Here is a 17869-nt window from a genome sequence, read left to right as displayed (position 1 = left end):
CTTGAGCTCATGTAGCATACCTTGATGTTAAAGTTGATCAGTTATAATACTGATGTAGGAATCTGTTGGTGAGGTCAGAGTCAGTAGGCAGGACATTCACATTTGGGTCCTCATTGGACCCATAAATAAATTTCTATAAGAAGGCTTCTAGTTGGTGCCAGATGAATGGCTTAACTAGACGTCAGGATGCATTTTATAAATCTTGAGTTCACTATATGTACAAGATTGAGACCTGAGTATTATGTTTATGTAGCTAAATTCATAATCACCTAGAGAATGATTCTAGAATCAATCTCAGGAACAGACTCAAGTTAATCAAGTTCATAAGAGATTATTAAGCTTGGGAAGCAAGTTTGTTTCAGTAGATGGATAGCCTGTCTCAGTACATTCCTTATTGGAGGTGGTGCTCAGTGGAAAATCCAGAGTATTCATTTATTTAAAATACAAGTATAGTTGATTCATAATGTGTTCATTTTTGCTATACAGCAAAGTGATTTAATTTTATATACATTCTTTTTTATATTCTCTTCCATTATGGCTTATCTTGGGATACTGAATATAGTTGTGCTGTTCAGTAGGAAATCTTGTTTATTCTGTATGTAACAGTTTGCGTCACTAAACCCCAACATCCCAGTCCATCCTCCTGCAAGCACAAGTCTGTTTTCTATGTCTGTGGGTCTGTTTCTGTCTCATAGTTTAGATTTCATACGAAAGTGATCGTATGGTACTTCTTTCTCACTTGGTACGATCATGGCTGGTTGTATTTGTGTTCCAGCAAATGGTATTACTCCATTCTTTTCCACTGTGTGTGTGTGTGTTCTTTATCAGCTCATCTGTTGATGAACATTTAGGTTGTCTCCATGCACTGGCTGTTGAGAATAGTGCTGCTATTCACAATAGTAGGGGTGCATGTATCTTTTTTGAATTACTTTTTCTGGGTCTGTGCCCAGGAGTAGGATTGCTGGATCACGTGACAATTCTAATTTTAGTTTTCTGAGGAACCACATACTGTGTTCATTAGTGGCTGCCCCCGTTTCCATTCCCATCAGCAGTGTAAGGGGGTGCCCTTTTGTCCATACCTTGTCCAGGATTTGTTATTTATAGACTTCTTTTGCTAATGGCCATAGAGTAGGTGGCCATTTGTGTTGATGAGTCTCTATCATTTCATGACAGGTGTATGACTGATGCCCCATGACCTGAGGGCAGGTTAGACAAGCTACATCTTATTGTGCAAGGAAGCTCTATTCACATATCAACTTAAAATATGACTAAATTGTAACATACATTTTTAAAGTACATGTCCTAAGTATAATTGTGTAAATTCTCAAAAAGATTTTTCCATTCACCACTTTTTCCTATTTCCTCCAAGAGTAGCCACAGTCCTGATTTATGACACCACAGGTTAATTTTGCCCGTTTGTGTATTTTATATGAAATTTAAATCTCACATAAATATGTGAAATTCTCCTCATTGGTGAGATATATTCATGTATTGAATATAGTTGTTATTTCTTTGACTGTTTCTGTATATTATGTGAATCAGGGCCTGTTTTGTCCTGAGTTCTCTCTTTTTTTTTGAGTTTGTGGCTTTCCGAGTAGTGTTTCTGGAATAACTTTTCTCTGATACAGCTATTTGTAAACTGGTATTTACTTTTTATTGATAATAAACTTATTTGTATTGGCTGCATGAATTGTCTTTGTAAATATTTTGATTGTGTTGATGAGTTTTTATTTCCTTTGTAAATTCCTCTGGGGTTTCACTGTAGAGAGTTGCATAATTTGGGGCAAGAGACTCAACATAGTGGTCCTGGATTTCTCTTTGGTAGAGGTGGTTGAGGCTAGATAAATACCATTCATTTCTCAGATCTCCAGTGTGATATTTTTATTTAATTTATAATCAATTCAGAATCCCAGTTACAAAATACCTTCAGCAGTTAATCCTTTTGTTTTGCTCACTGTAGGTCAGATTCAATGTGCTACAATATGTTGTCCCAGAAGTAAAAGACCTTTACAATTGGCTGGAAGTTGAATTTAACCCACTAAAACTCTGTGAGAGAGTCACAAAGGTAAGCTTTGGTTATATTATCATGTAGTCATCCCTGTTACAATTTTATGTTGTGTTACTTTCTTTTTTATTGGAATATAATCACTTTACATTGTGTTAGTTTTTCTGATGTACAGTGAAGTAAATTGGCCATATGCACGCATATGTCTTCCTTTGTCTTGGACTTCCCTTCCACCCTGGTCATCGCAGAGCACTTGCTGAGCTCTGTACTGCAGCGTCCCACGAGCTGTTTTCCACCCGGCAGTGTGTACTTGTCAGGCAGAACCTCCCAGTTAGTCCCGTATTTGTTAACAGAGAAGTGTTATCCTATGTGTTCGAATTCGGTGCACATTTCATTGTCTTTTTTCTTTATGTCAAGAGAAAGGATATTTCTGATGTGCTAAATGAACCTTTGGAGGTAAATTAGCAGCATGACTTAATTTAGCCATTGCTGTCAGTCACCTTCATACAAGAGTCAGTAGCTTCCTGTTACATTTTGTATTTCTTTGCATAGTGTGGTGATTTTGTCTGTGAAGAAAATGAAAAAGTATCACAAGTATTTTAGTATTTATTGTAGAGAAAATATAACTCTTAATGAATTTTATAGGTTCTCAATTGGGTTAGGGAGCAACCTGAAAAGGAACCAGAGTTACAACAGTATGTTCCACAACTGCAGAACAACACCATACTCCGGCTTCTCCAGCAGGTAAAGATGGAAAAACGGATGTTTCATGGAAGAGCTGGGAATGTTCCAGTGATTGTTCTGATCACAAAACTAAAAAATTTGGAAATAGCCCAGAAAAAAGCTTCCTCAAATTCTAACCCTCACCAAAATTATTTTATGTGTTTGATTTGAAAAATAGTTATTTTACATAACTCATAGCTGCTTTTGTCTCTTTTGTTAGTCATTGTCTCCGTACGTTTTTCCTTGTTGGCCATGTACATCTTTCTTATTCCTTTCAATACCTATGAAGTTTTTCATTGTCTCAAAGTACCATGGTTTGTTTATTCAGACTGTTGGTGGAAATTTTTTAGTTTTTTTGGCCATAATAAAAAGTTGAAATACTGAACATTTTCTTTACAAGTGTATTTGCATATTTCTTTAACTTTTGTAGCTAAGAAGTAGAGTTAGTCATAGTCTACACATTTAAAACTTTTAACAGATCCTCAGAGATTGAATTCATGGACCCTCCCAGCAGTAGTTAAGAAAGCTTTTTTTCCTGCTAACACTAGTATTGTCAGTCTTTTAGTTTTTTTGGCAACCCTGTGGTATGTGGGATCTCAGTTTCCCACCCAGGGAACTTGGATTGGACGTGTGGATTCTTAACCACTTGACTGCTAGGGAAGTCCCAGTATTGTCAGTCTTTTAACTATTGCAGTTCAGCTTTGTACTTGAGTTTGAATATTATGGTTTACAGTATGACTTAAATGATCCTGTTGTGTCTTCCATTTGTTTCGTTGATGGTGGAGAACGTTTACTATATGTTAACTTCCATGTTTGTGCACATGTCATTGACCTGCTTTCTCTCCTATGTGTGAGCAGTGTTATTTCTTCTGTGCTATACAAATAGTTGAAGGTTAATTAGCAGTATAACTAAATAGTAATACTGCCAGTCTCCTTCAGACAAACAGTTTTATTAAATGTTCAGATGAATTAGGTAAGTAGCAGGTCTCTATCTACAAATATGTGACCATTTAGGGTTTTTTTTTTGGTTTGTTTTTATGGAACTAGGATTTGAAAGGATTATGTGATGGTTTGAAATATGGTGTAATCTTTTCATTAGCCTTGGATTTTAATTCTAGCTCCAGCAGTGCATGTTTACATACTTTGAGCTTCAGTTTCTTTTCTTTGAAAAATAGGCTAACTTTCTAACTTTCTACTGTTCCATGAGACTCCACGTAACAATTGCTGAGTAAATGATAGCTATCATTCCTAACCTTGTGTTTCTTATGCAGGTGGCACAAATTTATCAGAGCATTGAGTTTTCTCGTTTGACTTCTCTGGTTCCTTTTGTTGATGCTTTCCAACTGGAACGGGCCATAGTAGATGCAGCTAGGCACTGTGACCTGCAGGTAGGTGCTAGCAGGGGACATTGAGGTGGTGGGAGGCCTAAGAGGACTACAACACACACTCTTTGCTTCTCTGCTTTTGGCACTGCTTTAAAGGTTTAATGAACTGAGGCTTCTAGCTTTGATATTTGACATTCTTCGGTTGATTTTTTTCCTTAAATTCAGTTGAAATTTTAATCAAAGTTACTAATTTGTATAAAGACTTCATATTTGCAAGTAGATTTAACTATTGATAATACTCTTCAATTTTCATAGGTTCGTATTGACCACACTTCTCGGACCCTTAGTTTTGGATCTGATTTGAATTACGCTACTCGAGAAGATGCTCCAATTGGTCCTCATCTGCAAAGCATGCCTTCAGAACAGATAAGAAATCAGCTGACCGCCATGTCCTCAGTTCTTGCGAAAGCGCTTGAAGTCATTAAGCCAGCTCATATCCTGGTGCGCGTCTATGGGAGAAATGGATGACAGAGCTATGAGGGGCCCTTTAGGTCTTTCACAAATACGGTTGACATGATGTCTCAGAGAAGGGATTTATTATATATTTCCTCTTTGGTTGTGTTTGATACTGTTGATAATTTATAAAATATCTTTGTCAGATAACACAGACCATTGAGCTGCCTTCTGTGGGTCAGAATAACAGGTTAAGGTGATCACAGGAGTACTGTGATGAGTGATAACAAACCACAGGTGACGACCCTCCACCTAGGGAGTACTGTGATCATGCCTTTGCTTTCTGTTTAAGTTGTTTGTGAACTCTGTATTTTCTCCTTGGCTTGAACACTTTATAGTATACGTGGTTCAGATGAAAGTTGGCCTAGCAGATAAAGGTTCTTCAGCTGTGTCCTTGCTGTTCAGGACTTTGCATAGTTGTAGCATCATAGTATTTGGTGCTAGAAACCAGTAGTTGAATAATGTCATCTTCTCTTTTCAAATGCAAATACATGTTAGGATAATACATTAGGAGTATGTAGCAATATTTTTGATCTCAGATACTGTGGTATGTCACTTAAAGATATTTTTAATGTATTTGTTCTTGAAGCAAGAGAAAGAAGAACAGCATCAGTTGGCTGTTACCGCATACCTTAAAAATTCACGGAAAGAGCACCAGCGTATCTTGGCTCGCCGTCAGACAATTGAGGAAAGAAAAGAGCGGCTTGAGAGTCTGAATATTCAGCGTGAGAAAGAAGAACTGGAGCAGAGGGAAGCTGAACTCCAGAAAGTGCGGAAGGCTGAGGAAGAGAGGCTGAGACAGGAGGCAAAGGAGAGAGAGAAGGAGCGGATCTTACAGGAACATGAACAAATCAAGAAGAAAACTGTTCGTGAGCGTTTGGAGCAAATCAAGAAGACGGAACTGGGTGCCAAAGCATTCAAAGATATTGACATTGAAGTATGTAGCGTATTAATGCATTAAAATTCCAGTTTTATTCAGGTCTCTTAGACGCACAATTTACCATTTATTGGTTTACTTTGGGTTATTTGGTTATTTTGCTCAGTTTGATACAGCTATTAATAATAGTTCATTAGTCTATGAAATAAGCATTTGTTTTGGTGATGCCACAGTTTTTAGTCACTGTTGAAATGGAATTTGGATACAGTAGAATACAGGAATAAGAAGTAGATGTTACGATTACATTGTTTTTCCTCACAATCAAATAAGCCTGTTGTAAAACATTTTTTGTTGCCTGAATTTACACATTGTAAGCATTTGCCCTTTTGAAATAAAGTAATTTAGGATCCATTTCTAGGAAGAAATGGTGCTCCATATTGACTGGTATGTACTTTTATACTCTTATTAATTAATTATGGTATATTTCTATTACTTTTCAGGACCTTGAAGAATTGGATCCTGATTTCATCATGGCTAAACAGGTTGAACAACTGGAGAAAGAAAAGAAAGAACTTCAGGAACGCCTAAAGAATCAAGAAAAGAAGGTAAATGAAAGAACTGCTGAACTTTAACGTGCCAAGTTAAAGAAATTTTTTTTAACATTTGTTTTCATGATACTCAGATTGACTACTTTGAAAGAGCTAAGCGTTTGGAGGAAATCCCCTTGATAAAGAGTGCTTACGAAGAACAGAGAATTAAAGACATGGATCTGTGGGAACAACAAGAAGAAGAAAGAGTAAGGCTTTAATTGTAATATTTTTAGACTGTAAGCAAGCTATAATAAAGCCAGTAATGGGAAAAAGGTTTCAAATTGATTTCTGTATTATTTCGCCAGAAATTGTGTTTTAATGGCTGTATACAAACAGGTTAGTAGACATTTACAAAATAGAGATTAAATAATGAAACTTGTAAAGTGCAAAGGATAGATGAACTTTATTTTTTTTTGAAAACTGCTTTATGGAGATATAATTCACGAATTTAAAGTGTGCAATTGACGTTTTTAGTATATGGAATTGGGCAACACTCTGATTTTAGAACATACCCCAAAGGAAACTTCATACCCATTAGTGGTCACTCCGTTTTCTCTGCACTCCTTCAGCAGCCACCTAACTCCTTTCCCTCTCTAGACTTGTCCGTTTGGGTATTTCTTACAGATGGAATCATATAGTCTGTGTGTGAGAGACTAAACAGCTCCTTCAGTAGCTTTATTTATGTGTACTTAACAGTACAAAAGCAATATTTGCAAATGCTTATAGTGGCCAGATTTGTAGTAAAAACGAGTGACCTCATTTTGGTTAGAAAAGTAACCACAGGCAGGAGACAACATATATCTGTGGTGGCTGCCTCCTCTTAATTTCATTGGATTGTTGACATTCTGGGCCTAGTGTTAACCATCTTTTCCAGTTTTCTTAGAAGTTGGAATTTGTGTGATAATTCTTTTAACATGACATTAGAGAAAGCTTGAGAGGATTTGCTGTTTTTTTAAAGTTAATTTATTGAAACAAAATTAAATTTTTCTTTTGCTTGTGCCTCATGGCATTTGGGATTTTAGTTTCCTGATCAGGGATCAAACCCACACTCCCTGGAGGGGCCAGAGAAGTCCCTCCAGTTGCTTTTAAAGAAGAAAATACAGTAAATAATAAAGCCATGAAGTATTTGTTGTTTTGTCACACACATTTTAGTTTTTCCTCCATAAATTTTGTGGTTGTCTTTGTTCAGTCTCTTAAGTCCTGTCCAACTCTTTGTGACCCCATGAACTGCAGCCCTCCAGGCTTCTCTGTCCTTCATTATCTCCAGGAGTTTGCTCAAACCCCATGTCTATTGAGTTAGTGGTGCTATGGTACCGTGGGGTTAAAGCTGTTTCTTACAGGTGCCCTGAGTCTTTTTTATTCATCTTCTGTTCCTCATTGTCATCTTAGGGAGCTGTTGGTATGGCAGAATGGAGGGGGCAGAGGAGACGCTTATACTTCTTCAAGAATATCTGTCAGAAATTTGGGATAAATTCATCACCAGATAATGAGCACTTTGAAATTTAATTTTGTATCATGTGTTTGCAGATTACTACGATGCAGCTAGAACGGGAAAAGGCTCTAGAACATAAGAACCGGATGTCACGAATGCTTGAAGACAGAGATTTGTTTGTAATGCGGCTCAAGGCAGCACGACAGTCTGTTTATGAGGTGAACTTCTTGGTTTCAGGGAAACCTTTATTCATGAGCTTTGCCTTAAGGGTTCTTCAGTGTGGTGGTACATTCTCTGTCTTGAGCTAACATAATCATCATTCAAATAATATTTTAATAGAGATGTCTTGAAATTATTTCCTGGACTTAAGTAGCCATCACTATAAACGGATTTTTTCTGAAGGTGAAAATAGACTGCATTAAACTTGCTTTTGATATAAATTTTTGTTCTTTGATTCAGAAAGAGAAAAAAACTAAATTGAAAAGTCCTGCTCTTATACTTTGATTTAATCATTTTACTTATTTTGTATAAATAAATCCACTGTGTATAGATAATACTGTCAATTCAGTTTTAACCATTTGACATGCAAAAACTAATTATTTGGAAATTTGATTTTTAGGTTTGTAGGTTGCTTTTTATGGTTCCACCAGACTTAACCATGCTTTTGTAACTTGCTGCAGTTTTGTAGCCCTTGATAGTTTGATTCCTTTCTTTTGGTGATCATTCAATTACAGGAAAAACTTAAACAGTTTGAAGAGCGGTTAGCAGAAGAGCGGCATAATCGCTTGGAAGAACGTAAAAGGCAGCGTAAAGAAGAACGAAGGATAACCTACTATAGAGAAAAAGAAGAGGAGGAGCAGAGGAGGGCAGAAGAAAAGATGCTAAAAGGTAACTAGTTGGACTGAGACTGGGGCTATACGGCGAGGCTGATAATAGGTCTCCTCTGTACAGCCTTACTTAGGAAACAGGAATGTGGAACCAAGGCGATTAGCTGACTAGTTCTCAGGTTCTGACAACCTGACTTAGTTCTCTGCAGTGTGTTACCTGTGAGGGTGTTAATGTCCTCTGCCAGCCTATTTCAACGATTTTGGTGTTCTTTCACAAACTTTGCCCACGTATTTTTTATCATTGTAGTCTGTATAGTATTAACATTTATTGAGCAAAATGTGCCACATGAAGTTTCTCAAATGATCCTTTTTGTGGCATCGCAGATGCTCAGGTGTTGGCGTGGGATTCTAATATCTTGTGTTGAGTGGGATAAGACTTGTTTTCTTGAATATTTTCTGATATGCAAGTTTAGCTGATTGTAAACTGTTTCAAACTTTTTTAAAAGAATTTTTTCTACATTATGCTGCCTCTAATACCAGAAAAGTAGACGTATAGTATAGCACCGATGGAAACGTGTGGGTGGGAGGGCACCCTTTATAACCTGATGTGTTGTGCAGAGCGAGAAGAGCGAGAGCGGGCTGAGCGTGCGAAGCGTGAGGAGGAGCTTCGGGAATACCAGGAGCGGGTCAAGAAGCTAGAAGAAGTTGAAAGGAAAAAACGTCAGAGGGAGCTGGAAATTGAGGAAAGGGAGCGTCGTAGAGAGGAGGAGAGGAGACTTGGTGATGACTCGCTTTCTAGAAAGGTAAGTACGGGCGTCAGTGCTACGTGAAAGTGCAGTGAGGTCGCTCAGTTGTGTCCGACTCTGCGACCCCATGGACTGTAGCCTATCAGGCTCTTCCGTCCATGGGATTTTCCAGGCAAGAGTGCTGGAGTGGATTGCCAGTTCCTTCTCCAGGGGATCTTCCCGACCCAGGAATCCCAGGTTTCCCACATTGCAGGCAGACGCTTTTACCACCTGAGCCACCAGGGATCAGCCAGGTCTCTACATATCAGAGCTGTCTGTGTGTGTCAGTGTCCGGGCATGGTGTTTTGAATCACATCGTTCAGATTTAAGTCTGATACTGCTTTATCTTTCCAGAGAAGGAGGGTTCCTAAGGAGGATGGGGAGGGGATAAGACTTGTCTTAGCAAGCTGGGATTTTATAGGCTTTAGAGTACTTGTCAGGAAGAACTAATCCCATGAAATTAAGTATTTGATGAAAAGTAACACAGTCATACGGAAGAGGAACTGTTCGTTCCTTGAAAGGCGTTGCTGTGATGGAAGGGTCCTCAAAGATGAATTTGTGGGACCAGCCAGTATTCAACATCCCTTGATAGAAATGCAGTCTTAGGCTCAGAGCCAAATCTTTTGAACCAGAATTTGCATTTTAACAAGATTACCAGGTGCTTCAAATGCTGGTATAAGTGTTTATTTTTAATTTCCATTCGTGTCCAAATCGACCAGTGCTTCTAACTTTATCTTGTGTAAAGAGGGTATCTGATACCTTCTCATGGCAGTAGCTTTGTTACCTCCTTAAACCACATTGTTTCAAACCCATCCCTCGTTTCTGTCCCTATGCTCCTGCCTTATGTAATTCAGCTGGTTTCTTTTGCCTGTATTACTTACAGGTCTTATCCCTGGTTGTCATCTTTCCCCCTGGCCTCAGACCTTCATCTATACTGTGGCTTGCTTGGTTTTTCATAACGCATACTTGATTGTTACCTCTGCTTTTGGTTTCAGACCTTCCTTTGGGTCATACTCATTGCTTGGAGCCCAACTAAATTAAACACACCTTAGCAGCCAAGGTGTGTTTAATTATGTTTTATGTTTACTGTTGTTTCATTAGCTTCATCAGTCGCTGTTTTCTTAGTCACTTCTACTCTAGCTATTCTGAGCTAGTGTTAGCTTTTATTGCATCTGTGACATCTGCCTGCATGCTCTTTGTTTTTCCTGCAATGTGTCCGTGCTGTCCTTTAAATGAAATACTGCTGTTTTTTTAAGGTTAGTGGTAAGTAGCTGGAGGGTTTATTGCCTGCCATGTCTCTGAACCTTTATCTGTGCCACACCTGTATCAAATGCTTCCCTTTATTGGAGGGTCTGCTCCTAGTTACGTAGCCTTCAGTTTGTTTTATGATATATGAATGGATTTTTAGTTTTGTTGGTCTTGTTGGTAATTATTATGAGTGTTCTTTTCCTATTGGGCACAGAGTTGGGTGTGTGGGTGGGGGTGTGGGTGTGTGGGTGTGTGTGATTTGCTACATCCTGTTAATTTAGTTCTGAAGCAGATGAGGTAGGCCACCCATGGTTATGGATTTCAAAAGTTTTTATCGGTTTTTGCAGTTCTGTGTTCATCCTTTGTTGCTGTTTCTGTTTTGTTAACTCCCCCTTCGCTTTCAATTGGAGAGTGTTCAGTTTTCTGTTCATGTTTAACATGGTAGCTAACTGTGGTAACTAACTAGTGCTTGTGCCTTTATTCCTGACATTTGTTTTGGCATTTATGATTTTCTCTGCTCTTTTACCATCCATTCTTTTCAAAGTGTAAACTTACAGTCTGTAGATTTTGAAAACTCTTCCCTTTCTTTAGAACAAACAAAATGTGCAAAACAAAGAAAACAACCACTGCTGTGCTTTGTCGCATCTGACTCTATGTGACCTCACAGATTGCAGCCCGCCAGGCCCTTCTGTCCATGGGGATTCCAGGCAAGAACACTAGAGTGGGTTGCTGTGCCCTCCTCCATGCTCTGCCAACCTAGGGGTCGAACCCAGGTCTTCTGAACTGCAGGTGGATTCTTACTGACCGAGCCACCAAAGATGAAAAGGCTTAAGGCCTGTTTGTCGCTTGTAGTGGCACTTGTGTTGGTTCTGCAGTTGTGTCCGACTCTGCAGCACCATGGACTGTAGAGAGCTGGCCAGGCTCCTCTGTCCTCAGAATTCTCCAGACATGAATACTGGAGTGAGGAGCCATTCCCTTCTCCATGGGGAAATCTTCCCAACCCAGGGGGTCTCCTGAATTACAGGCAGATTCTTTACTGTTTGAGCCACATCTATTTAAAGGCTTTACTTAAATGTATTGCCTCCAATGTATTTAAGCAATGTTTTCTATTTAGAATTCACTTAGCAGTTTTACAACTGCATTGGCAAGGTGATTTAGTTTAAAATATGTTTACACTGTATCTTTTCCCCTTTGCATGTAAATTTTTTGTTTTGTATATTCTATATTTTATTTCTGTGTATGCCTCACAAGAGGTTTTGTTTTTCTCTCACAGTTGCATAACAGTTCATTGGTTTAGCCAATTCAAAATCATCCTCCTTCAGAAGTTGAGAGACCTGTCAGTGCTCACTGCCCTAGTACTTAGTGGAAAGAGGATTCTTGACAATAGTCTTGATCTTCTTAGTTCAGTAGATACTCTGCTGTGTTCCTAGGAAGCTTAGGAGAAAAGAAGTGCTAGTGTTTCACCAAGTCTTGGTTTAGCTGCCTAAGCTTAGGTCTTTACTGTTCACCCTTTCTGGCATGTGCGCCCCATCAGTCAGGATTCAGTTTACGTAGAGCATATTGAATTGTCTTAACTCAGGAAGATTTTTTTCTCCTTTTCTCTTCTTCTGGCCTTTCAAAGTCCTATTCTTTATCTCTTTTAATGTTTCACTTATTTTCTTTCATCTCTTTGTGTTATAGCAACTAGCTCTTTGAGGTTCCCGTTCAATTTTATCAGCGATGTTGCTAATGTAGTGACTCTCACTTTGCTCAATGTAGGACTCTCGTTGGGGAGATAGAGATACAGAAGGCACTTGGAGAAAAGGACCTGAAACAGATTCTGAGTGGAGAAGAGGCCCTCCAGAGAAGTAAGTAGAATTAAGGAGAAGAGACTAATCATAGGTCCTGTTAGTATCTTATTAGTGTTTTTCTAATTTGGCATATTTTGTGGGGGTGGGGAAAGGGGAGTCATGAAGAATTGTATGCATATCTATTACTGAAATGTTTGTCATGGTTTACTTCAGTGCTGCTGTAATTACATAGAATAGATATCTTGGAAAATACGTGCTTTAGGTTTTTCTTTTATTTTTAATTTCCTAAACTAATGGTATTGAGGTTAGAGTATACTGAATGGTTTCATAGTATTTTTCTTGTCGTTTTGAAAGCTGGTAGTAATAGATTTAGAAATTGCTAAGGCATTCCTCATAAAGTGCAGATACCTTTTAGAGGCAGTTGTCTGCTTACTGGTTCATTTGTTGACATAAACTTTTGGATTTTGTGTTTTGTTTTTTTTTTTTTAATTGGAACATACTCTTATAGGACTGAGATTAGTGAATTTACACTTTGGAAGTGAGTAAAATCATTGCCAAAGAGATCATGTACTTTCTTAAGAAAGTATACTCTTAAAGGTGTTTGGCTTGTTACTCTGTAGGGAGTGGAGACGTGGAGAAGGGCGGGACGAAGAGAGACCTCACAGAAGAGACGATGACCGACCGAGGCGCCTGGGGGATGATGAAGAGAGAGAGTCCTCTCTCAGACCAGATGATGATCGCGTTCCCCGACGTGGCATGGATGACGACAGAGGCCCACGACGTGGTCCTGATGAAGATCGGTTCTCTCGCAGGGGGGCGGACGATGACCGGCCTTCTTGGCGTAGTGCAGACGATGACAGGCCTCCCAGACGAATTGGAGATGAAGACAGGGGTAGCTGGCGTCACGCAGATGACGACAGACCACCTAGACGAGGACTGGACGAGGACAGAGGAAGCTGGCGCACGGCTGATGAGGACAGAGGACCCAGGCGAGGGCTGGATGAGGACCGGGGGCCGCGCCGAGGAGGTGCAGACGATGAGCGTTCGTCCTGGAGGAATGCTGACGATGATCGTCCCAGGCGGGGCTTGGATGATGACCGGGGTCCCAGGCGGGGCTTGGATGATGACCGGGGTCCCAGGCGGGGTTTGGATGATGATCGAGGACCTTGGCGGAATACCGACGATGATAGATTTTCCAGGCGAGGTGCAGATGATGACAGATTTTCCAGGCGCGGTGCGGATGATGACAGGGGGCCTTGGAGAAACATGGATGACGATCGGATCTCAAGACGGGCTGATGACGATCGAATTCCCAGAAGGGGTGATGATTCACGACCTGGTCCCTGGAGACCATTTGTCAAACCAGGTAAAATTGTGGTATTCAAAAAACCAAATTGGATGCTTTATATGTATTTACAAATGCTACCTGAAATTTTACACCAGCTAATCCCCACTATTCTGTAGATTGTAGCAGCTTATTTCAAAGAAAAAACACAAGTCTCAAAAGGACAACTTATATTTTGATTGTTAAGTAAGACGTGTTCCCTGCTATTTCAGGGCTTTGAGGTTCTTCTTTCTGTGCTTGTCTGTAAGTATCAGTGTTTTTCAGAATCCTTCCTGGACTGGACTCCTTGTAGGAGTAATGAAAATATACTTATCATTTGTTTGTACTCTTGTCAACCATGGCATTATGTTCATGAGAGGAGCCCGTTTCCTTTCTCCGTCTTGGGCCTGTTCATCCTTTCGTACTTTTGTTTTATTTATTCAGCTGTGCTGGGAGAAGGCAGTGGCACCCCACTCCAATACCCTTGCCTGGAAAATCCCATGGACGGAGGAGCCTGGTGGGCTGCAGTCCATGGGGTCGCTAAGAGTCAGACACGACTGAGTGACTTCACTTTCACTTTTCACTGTCATGCATTGGAGAAGGAAATGGCAACCCACTCCAGGGTTCTTGCCTGGAGAATCCCAGGGACGGGGGAGCCTGATGGGCTGCCGTCTATGGGGTCGCACAGAGTCGGACACGACTGAAGTGACTTAGCAGCAGCAGCAGCTGGGACTTAGTTGCTGAGCGCAGGATCTTAGTGGCATGTGAGTTCTAGTTCCCTGATCAAGGATCGAACCCAGGCCTCCATTGGGAGCGTGGAATTTTTATAGCCGCCAGACTACCAGGGAACTATTCTCCCTTCATAATTTTTATTATTCTCGAGTAATTGTGTACAGGTCTATGCTTTCATTTCTGTCTTGCCCAGATGACTTTTCCCCATACCTTCAGACCTGTGTTTCCAAATTTTATGTAGCACCTGGTCACTGACACTTCAGACTCAACCTATGAAAACAGAATTCCGCCCTGCCCACCACCACCCCGGGGGGTGGGGTGGGGTGGGGAACATAACACACGTTTCTCTTCAAGGGCATCACTGTCCATCTAATTGTATAAGATGGGAGTTCTCCTTTACTCTGCTCTTTCATCCTTCTTTTATCTTTTCAATGACTGATGTCTTTTCAGTAATTTGTTTTAAAAGCAGTTTGAGCACCTGCCTGCCCCTTAGCCTTAGAGGTTTCTGTTGCATACTTGTGTTTCTTCTCACTTCATTCCATTGTGAAGCTATGTGACTTTTGGGTAAACTTAACTTTGCTGTGCTTTATGTAACATGGGGATAATAGCATAGTTGATTCTCATTAATTCATGATAATTACATTTTTATAAAGTCAGTGAATACTGAACCATTGCTACTAAGGGAAATACTAGGTTAGGTTCCTGTTTTTTCCTGAACCCTCTGGTCAGTTTTTTGCAGCCAGTCATTACATAACCTTGTTTTAACTTTCTGTTTAAAGATACCTCATTTAATGTATATTATTGATTCATTAGCATTGAACTCCCTGGCCAACAACACAGTCATTCATTCCTGGAAGAAGTTTTATCTAACACCTGTATTTTCTCCCTAAGTCATGTCCATTACCTTTTTGTCTTTGGGAAAATGCTGGGGGTAACTGAAATTACTAAAAAGAAGCACAAAAAAAGTGGAAATGTGCCACTAAATAGGCCATTCAGAGGCTACTTGTTTAAAGTAGGAGAGCTGCAGCCAGAAGACAGCATTGCCTTGTTTGAGCTCAGCTAAGAACAGGCCTGTCAGGTGGCCCAAATATTTCACCACTGGGTACATGCCTGGGAGTGACTTGTGAACATGCTGGAGTGCTAATTTTGGGATTACAGATTTTTAGCAAGTAGCAAATTAGCAGGTATGGAATAATCTGCTTATCTCAGAGCTGTGGATAGGATTGAAAGAGCTAATAATAGACAGTTTAGACTAGTGCTGTAGCCCACCGGAATATAAATGATAGTGATGATAATTGTTGGCCTTGCAGCTATAAGAGATTTTCATCGAAATAATCTGCTTCCTTTCATTTCCTTTTGTGTATACGCCTGTGCACTTGTGTGCACACATTTTCCCTAGATTGGGACATTGCATGGCTAAGTGAGATACTGAGCAGGGCCAAAGGCTTTGTCCTTATTTCATGACCTTATGGTGGTAAATGGTAGGGGGCAGGATTGTGAAAGGAAAGAGTCTTTTTAGTTAGGTTTTGAAAATGTTGAAAGATATAAGTGAACTCATAATTGGGGCTCTGTCTCTCAGATCTAGATCCTACCCCTCACCCTTGAAGTTCTCTGCTTAAATGAGTTGTCTTCACTGTCAGAACAGGTTTACAGATTTTTATACCTGAAATCTCTGCATATGGAACATAAAGTTCCTATGTGTTATATGTTAGAAAAACAATAATAGGTAGTCAAAATAGCAGTTGGTTCTGTGAAATGAGGTAAATGCATTTAGTTTTTTAAAATTATGTTAGAGTGTCTTAATTAGCCATTACAGAGGTGATGGATTAACATCAAGATTTGTGGTTGCCAATCTGTTTCTTGAGTGGAAATTTTCATTTTGTTTTATAAAAACCTAGGTGGATGGAGAGAGAAAGAAAAAGCCAGAGAAGAGAGTTGGGGTCCACCTCGAGACTCGAGACCATCAGAAGACCGTGAATGGGAGAGGGAAAAAGAGAGAGACCGAGATAATCAAGATCGAGACGAGAACGACAGGGACCCGGAGAGAGAAAGAGACAGAGAGAGAGAGAGAGACAGAGAGAGAGACAGAGAGAGAGATGGTGATCGAGACGACCGCTTCAGACGGCCAAGGTTTGATACTCTGGTTAAGACTGTGGCCTTACGGTTAAAATTCCTTTAATGTCCTATGCATTCCCAGCTATTTTTGAAAAACATGCTCCCCCTTTGCATATATTTGTCTAGTAGAATCATAGATTTTTAAAAATTTAGAGGTCATCTGATTGAACCAGATTCCTCTCTTCAAGAGGAGACAGGCACGCTCGCGCTGTCTGTAGGTTGTGTGGCTCTATGGTGGTGGAACCAGTCCAAGTTCTTCACTGTCCATTACTTTTGCCTTGTGGTTGAGGTCAATTTATTGCTTTTAAATTTTTAAAAAGCCCCTTTGCTTTTACTAGTTTTAAGAGTTCTGGCTAGCTTCATCTGGTCAAAGTGGCTTTGTACTAAGCTAATCTAGATCAGCACAGTTCAGTACAGTTTCCTGCAAGGATGAAAGTGTCCTGTAGCTGTAATGTCCACATAGTAACGAGCTGTCACGTTTGACTGTTGAGTGTTTGGAATGGGTAATGACTATTCTGTTGGACAATGTGGAGCCAGATGTTCTCATTTGACTTCATGCCTGAAGCATCAGTTTGAGGTCAACTCATGAGTTTAAGACTTCCCTGGTGGCTCAGATGGTAAGCGTCTGCCTGCAATACGGGAGACCCAGGTTCGATCCCTGGGTTGGGACGATCTCCTGGAGAAGGAAATGGCAACCCACTCCAGTATTCCTGCTTGGAGAATCCCAGGGACGGAGGAGCCTGGTAGGCTACAGTCCATGGGGTCTCAGAGTCGGACACGACTGAGCGACTTCACTGCACTTCACTTCACGTGTTTAAAGTTTATTCCTGTTATTTGCTGACCTGGGTATTATATATCCACTTAAATTTACCCGTGTTGTCTAACAGACCTTAACGTGTCACTTGAATTGGCTTCCAGGGATGAAGGTGGCTGGAGAAGAGGACCAGCTGAGGAGTCTTCAAGCTGGAGAGACGCAAGTCGTCGTGACGACAGGGACCGCGATGACCGGCGTCGTGAGAGAGATGATCGCCGTGATCTAAGGGACAGACGAGACGACAGGGACCGAAGAGGACCGCCTCTCAGATCAGAGCGTGAGGAAGGTAGAGATGTGCTTTCTGTGTGACCGCTGAACACTGGGGAGCCATAGTTGATGAGGGGATTTACTGTCTCTTTAACTTCTCTGAACACCAACAATAAGATGGCCAAGCGTATCATTTATTCCATTTAAAGTTCATGGTCTTCACAGAGTTACTGGAGAAGGAAATGGCAGCTCACTCCAGTACTCTTGCCTGGGAAATTCCATGGACTGAGGAGCCTGGTAGGCTACAGTCCATGGGGTTGCAAAGAGTCGGACAGGACTGAGCAACTTCAGTTTCACTTTCATTTTGTTTAAAATGACCATGGCACTTTTGCCTCAAAGGCTTTTACTGTTTATTTGGTTTTACATCGAGGGTATTTCTTCTTTTATAGTATAATGAAATATATTTCACTTATTTGCTGTTGAGTCTTCAACAGGAGCCAAAAATTCTGTAAAAAATTTTTATCCAGCCAGATTTTTGTCACCTTACCTAAATTTTTTAAAA

General features: G+C 40.3%; 1 protein-coding gene and 2 non-coding genes across 4 annotated transcripts in view; all 3 read left to right on the top strand.

The window, feature by feature from the left end:
* EIF3A (eukaryotic translation initiation factor 3 subunit A) overlaps positions 1-17869 on the top strand; it is a 32184-nt gene that overhangs the window by 12850 nt on the left and 1465 nt on the right. Inside the window, exons 8-22 of one of the 2 annotated variants that reach the window (XM_040254837.1) lie at positions 1961-2065; positions 2651-2749; positions 4000-4116; positions 4369-4554; positions 5156-5503; positions 5944-6048; positions 6126-6239; positions 7561-7683; positions 8200-8353; positions 8911-9095; positions 12084-12172; positions 12736-13194; positions 13225-13481; positions 16070-16301; positions 17205-17386. In XM_040254837.1, coding sequence (XP_040110771.1) covers positions 1961-2065; positions 2651-2749; positions 4000-4116; positions 4369-4554; positions 5156-5503; positions 5944-6048; positions 6126-6239; positions 7561-7683; positions 8200-8353; positions 8911-9095; positions 12084-12172; positions 12736-13194; positions 13225-13481; positions 16070-16301; positions 17205-17386 — 2755 coding nt within the window. Of the gene's footprint in view, positions 1-1960; positions 2066-2650; positions 2750-3999; positions 4117-4368; positions 4555-5155; positions 5504-5943; positions 6049-6125; positions 6240-7560; positions 7684-8199; positions 8354-8910; positions 9096-12083; positions 12173-12735; positions 13482-16069; positions 16302-17204; positions 17387-17869 lie in introns of both variants that reach the window. The other variant, XM_040254836.1, reaches the window with a different exon arrangement.
* On the top strand, positions 2388-2517 carry LOC120874017. The gene has a single exon (XR_005723586.1). It is a non-coding gene; the product is annotated as a small nucleolar RNA SNORA19 (small nucleolar RNA).
* Positions 3544-3673, top strand: LOC120874016. Its single transcript, XR_005723585.1, has one exon. It is a non-coding gene; the product is annotated as a small nucleolar RNA SNORA19 (small nucleolar RNA).

This window comes from Oryx dammah, unplaced genomic scaffold (assembly GCF_014754425.2).
Source record: "Oryx dammah isolate SB20612 unplaced genomic scaffold, SCBI_Odam_1.1 HiC_scaffold_14, whole genome shotgun sequence".
NCBI lineage: Eukaryota > Metazoa > Chordata > Mammalia > Artiodactyla > Bovidae > Oryx > Oryx dammah.
The sequence above is the reverse complement of the archived record's forward strand: the minus strand, read 5'-3'. Positions and strand labels throughout refer to the sequence as shown.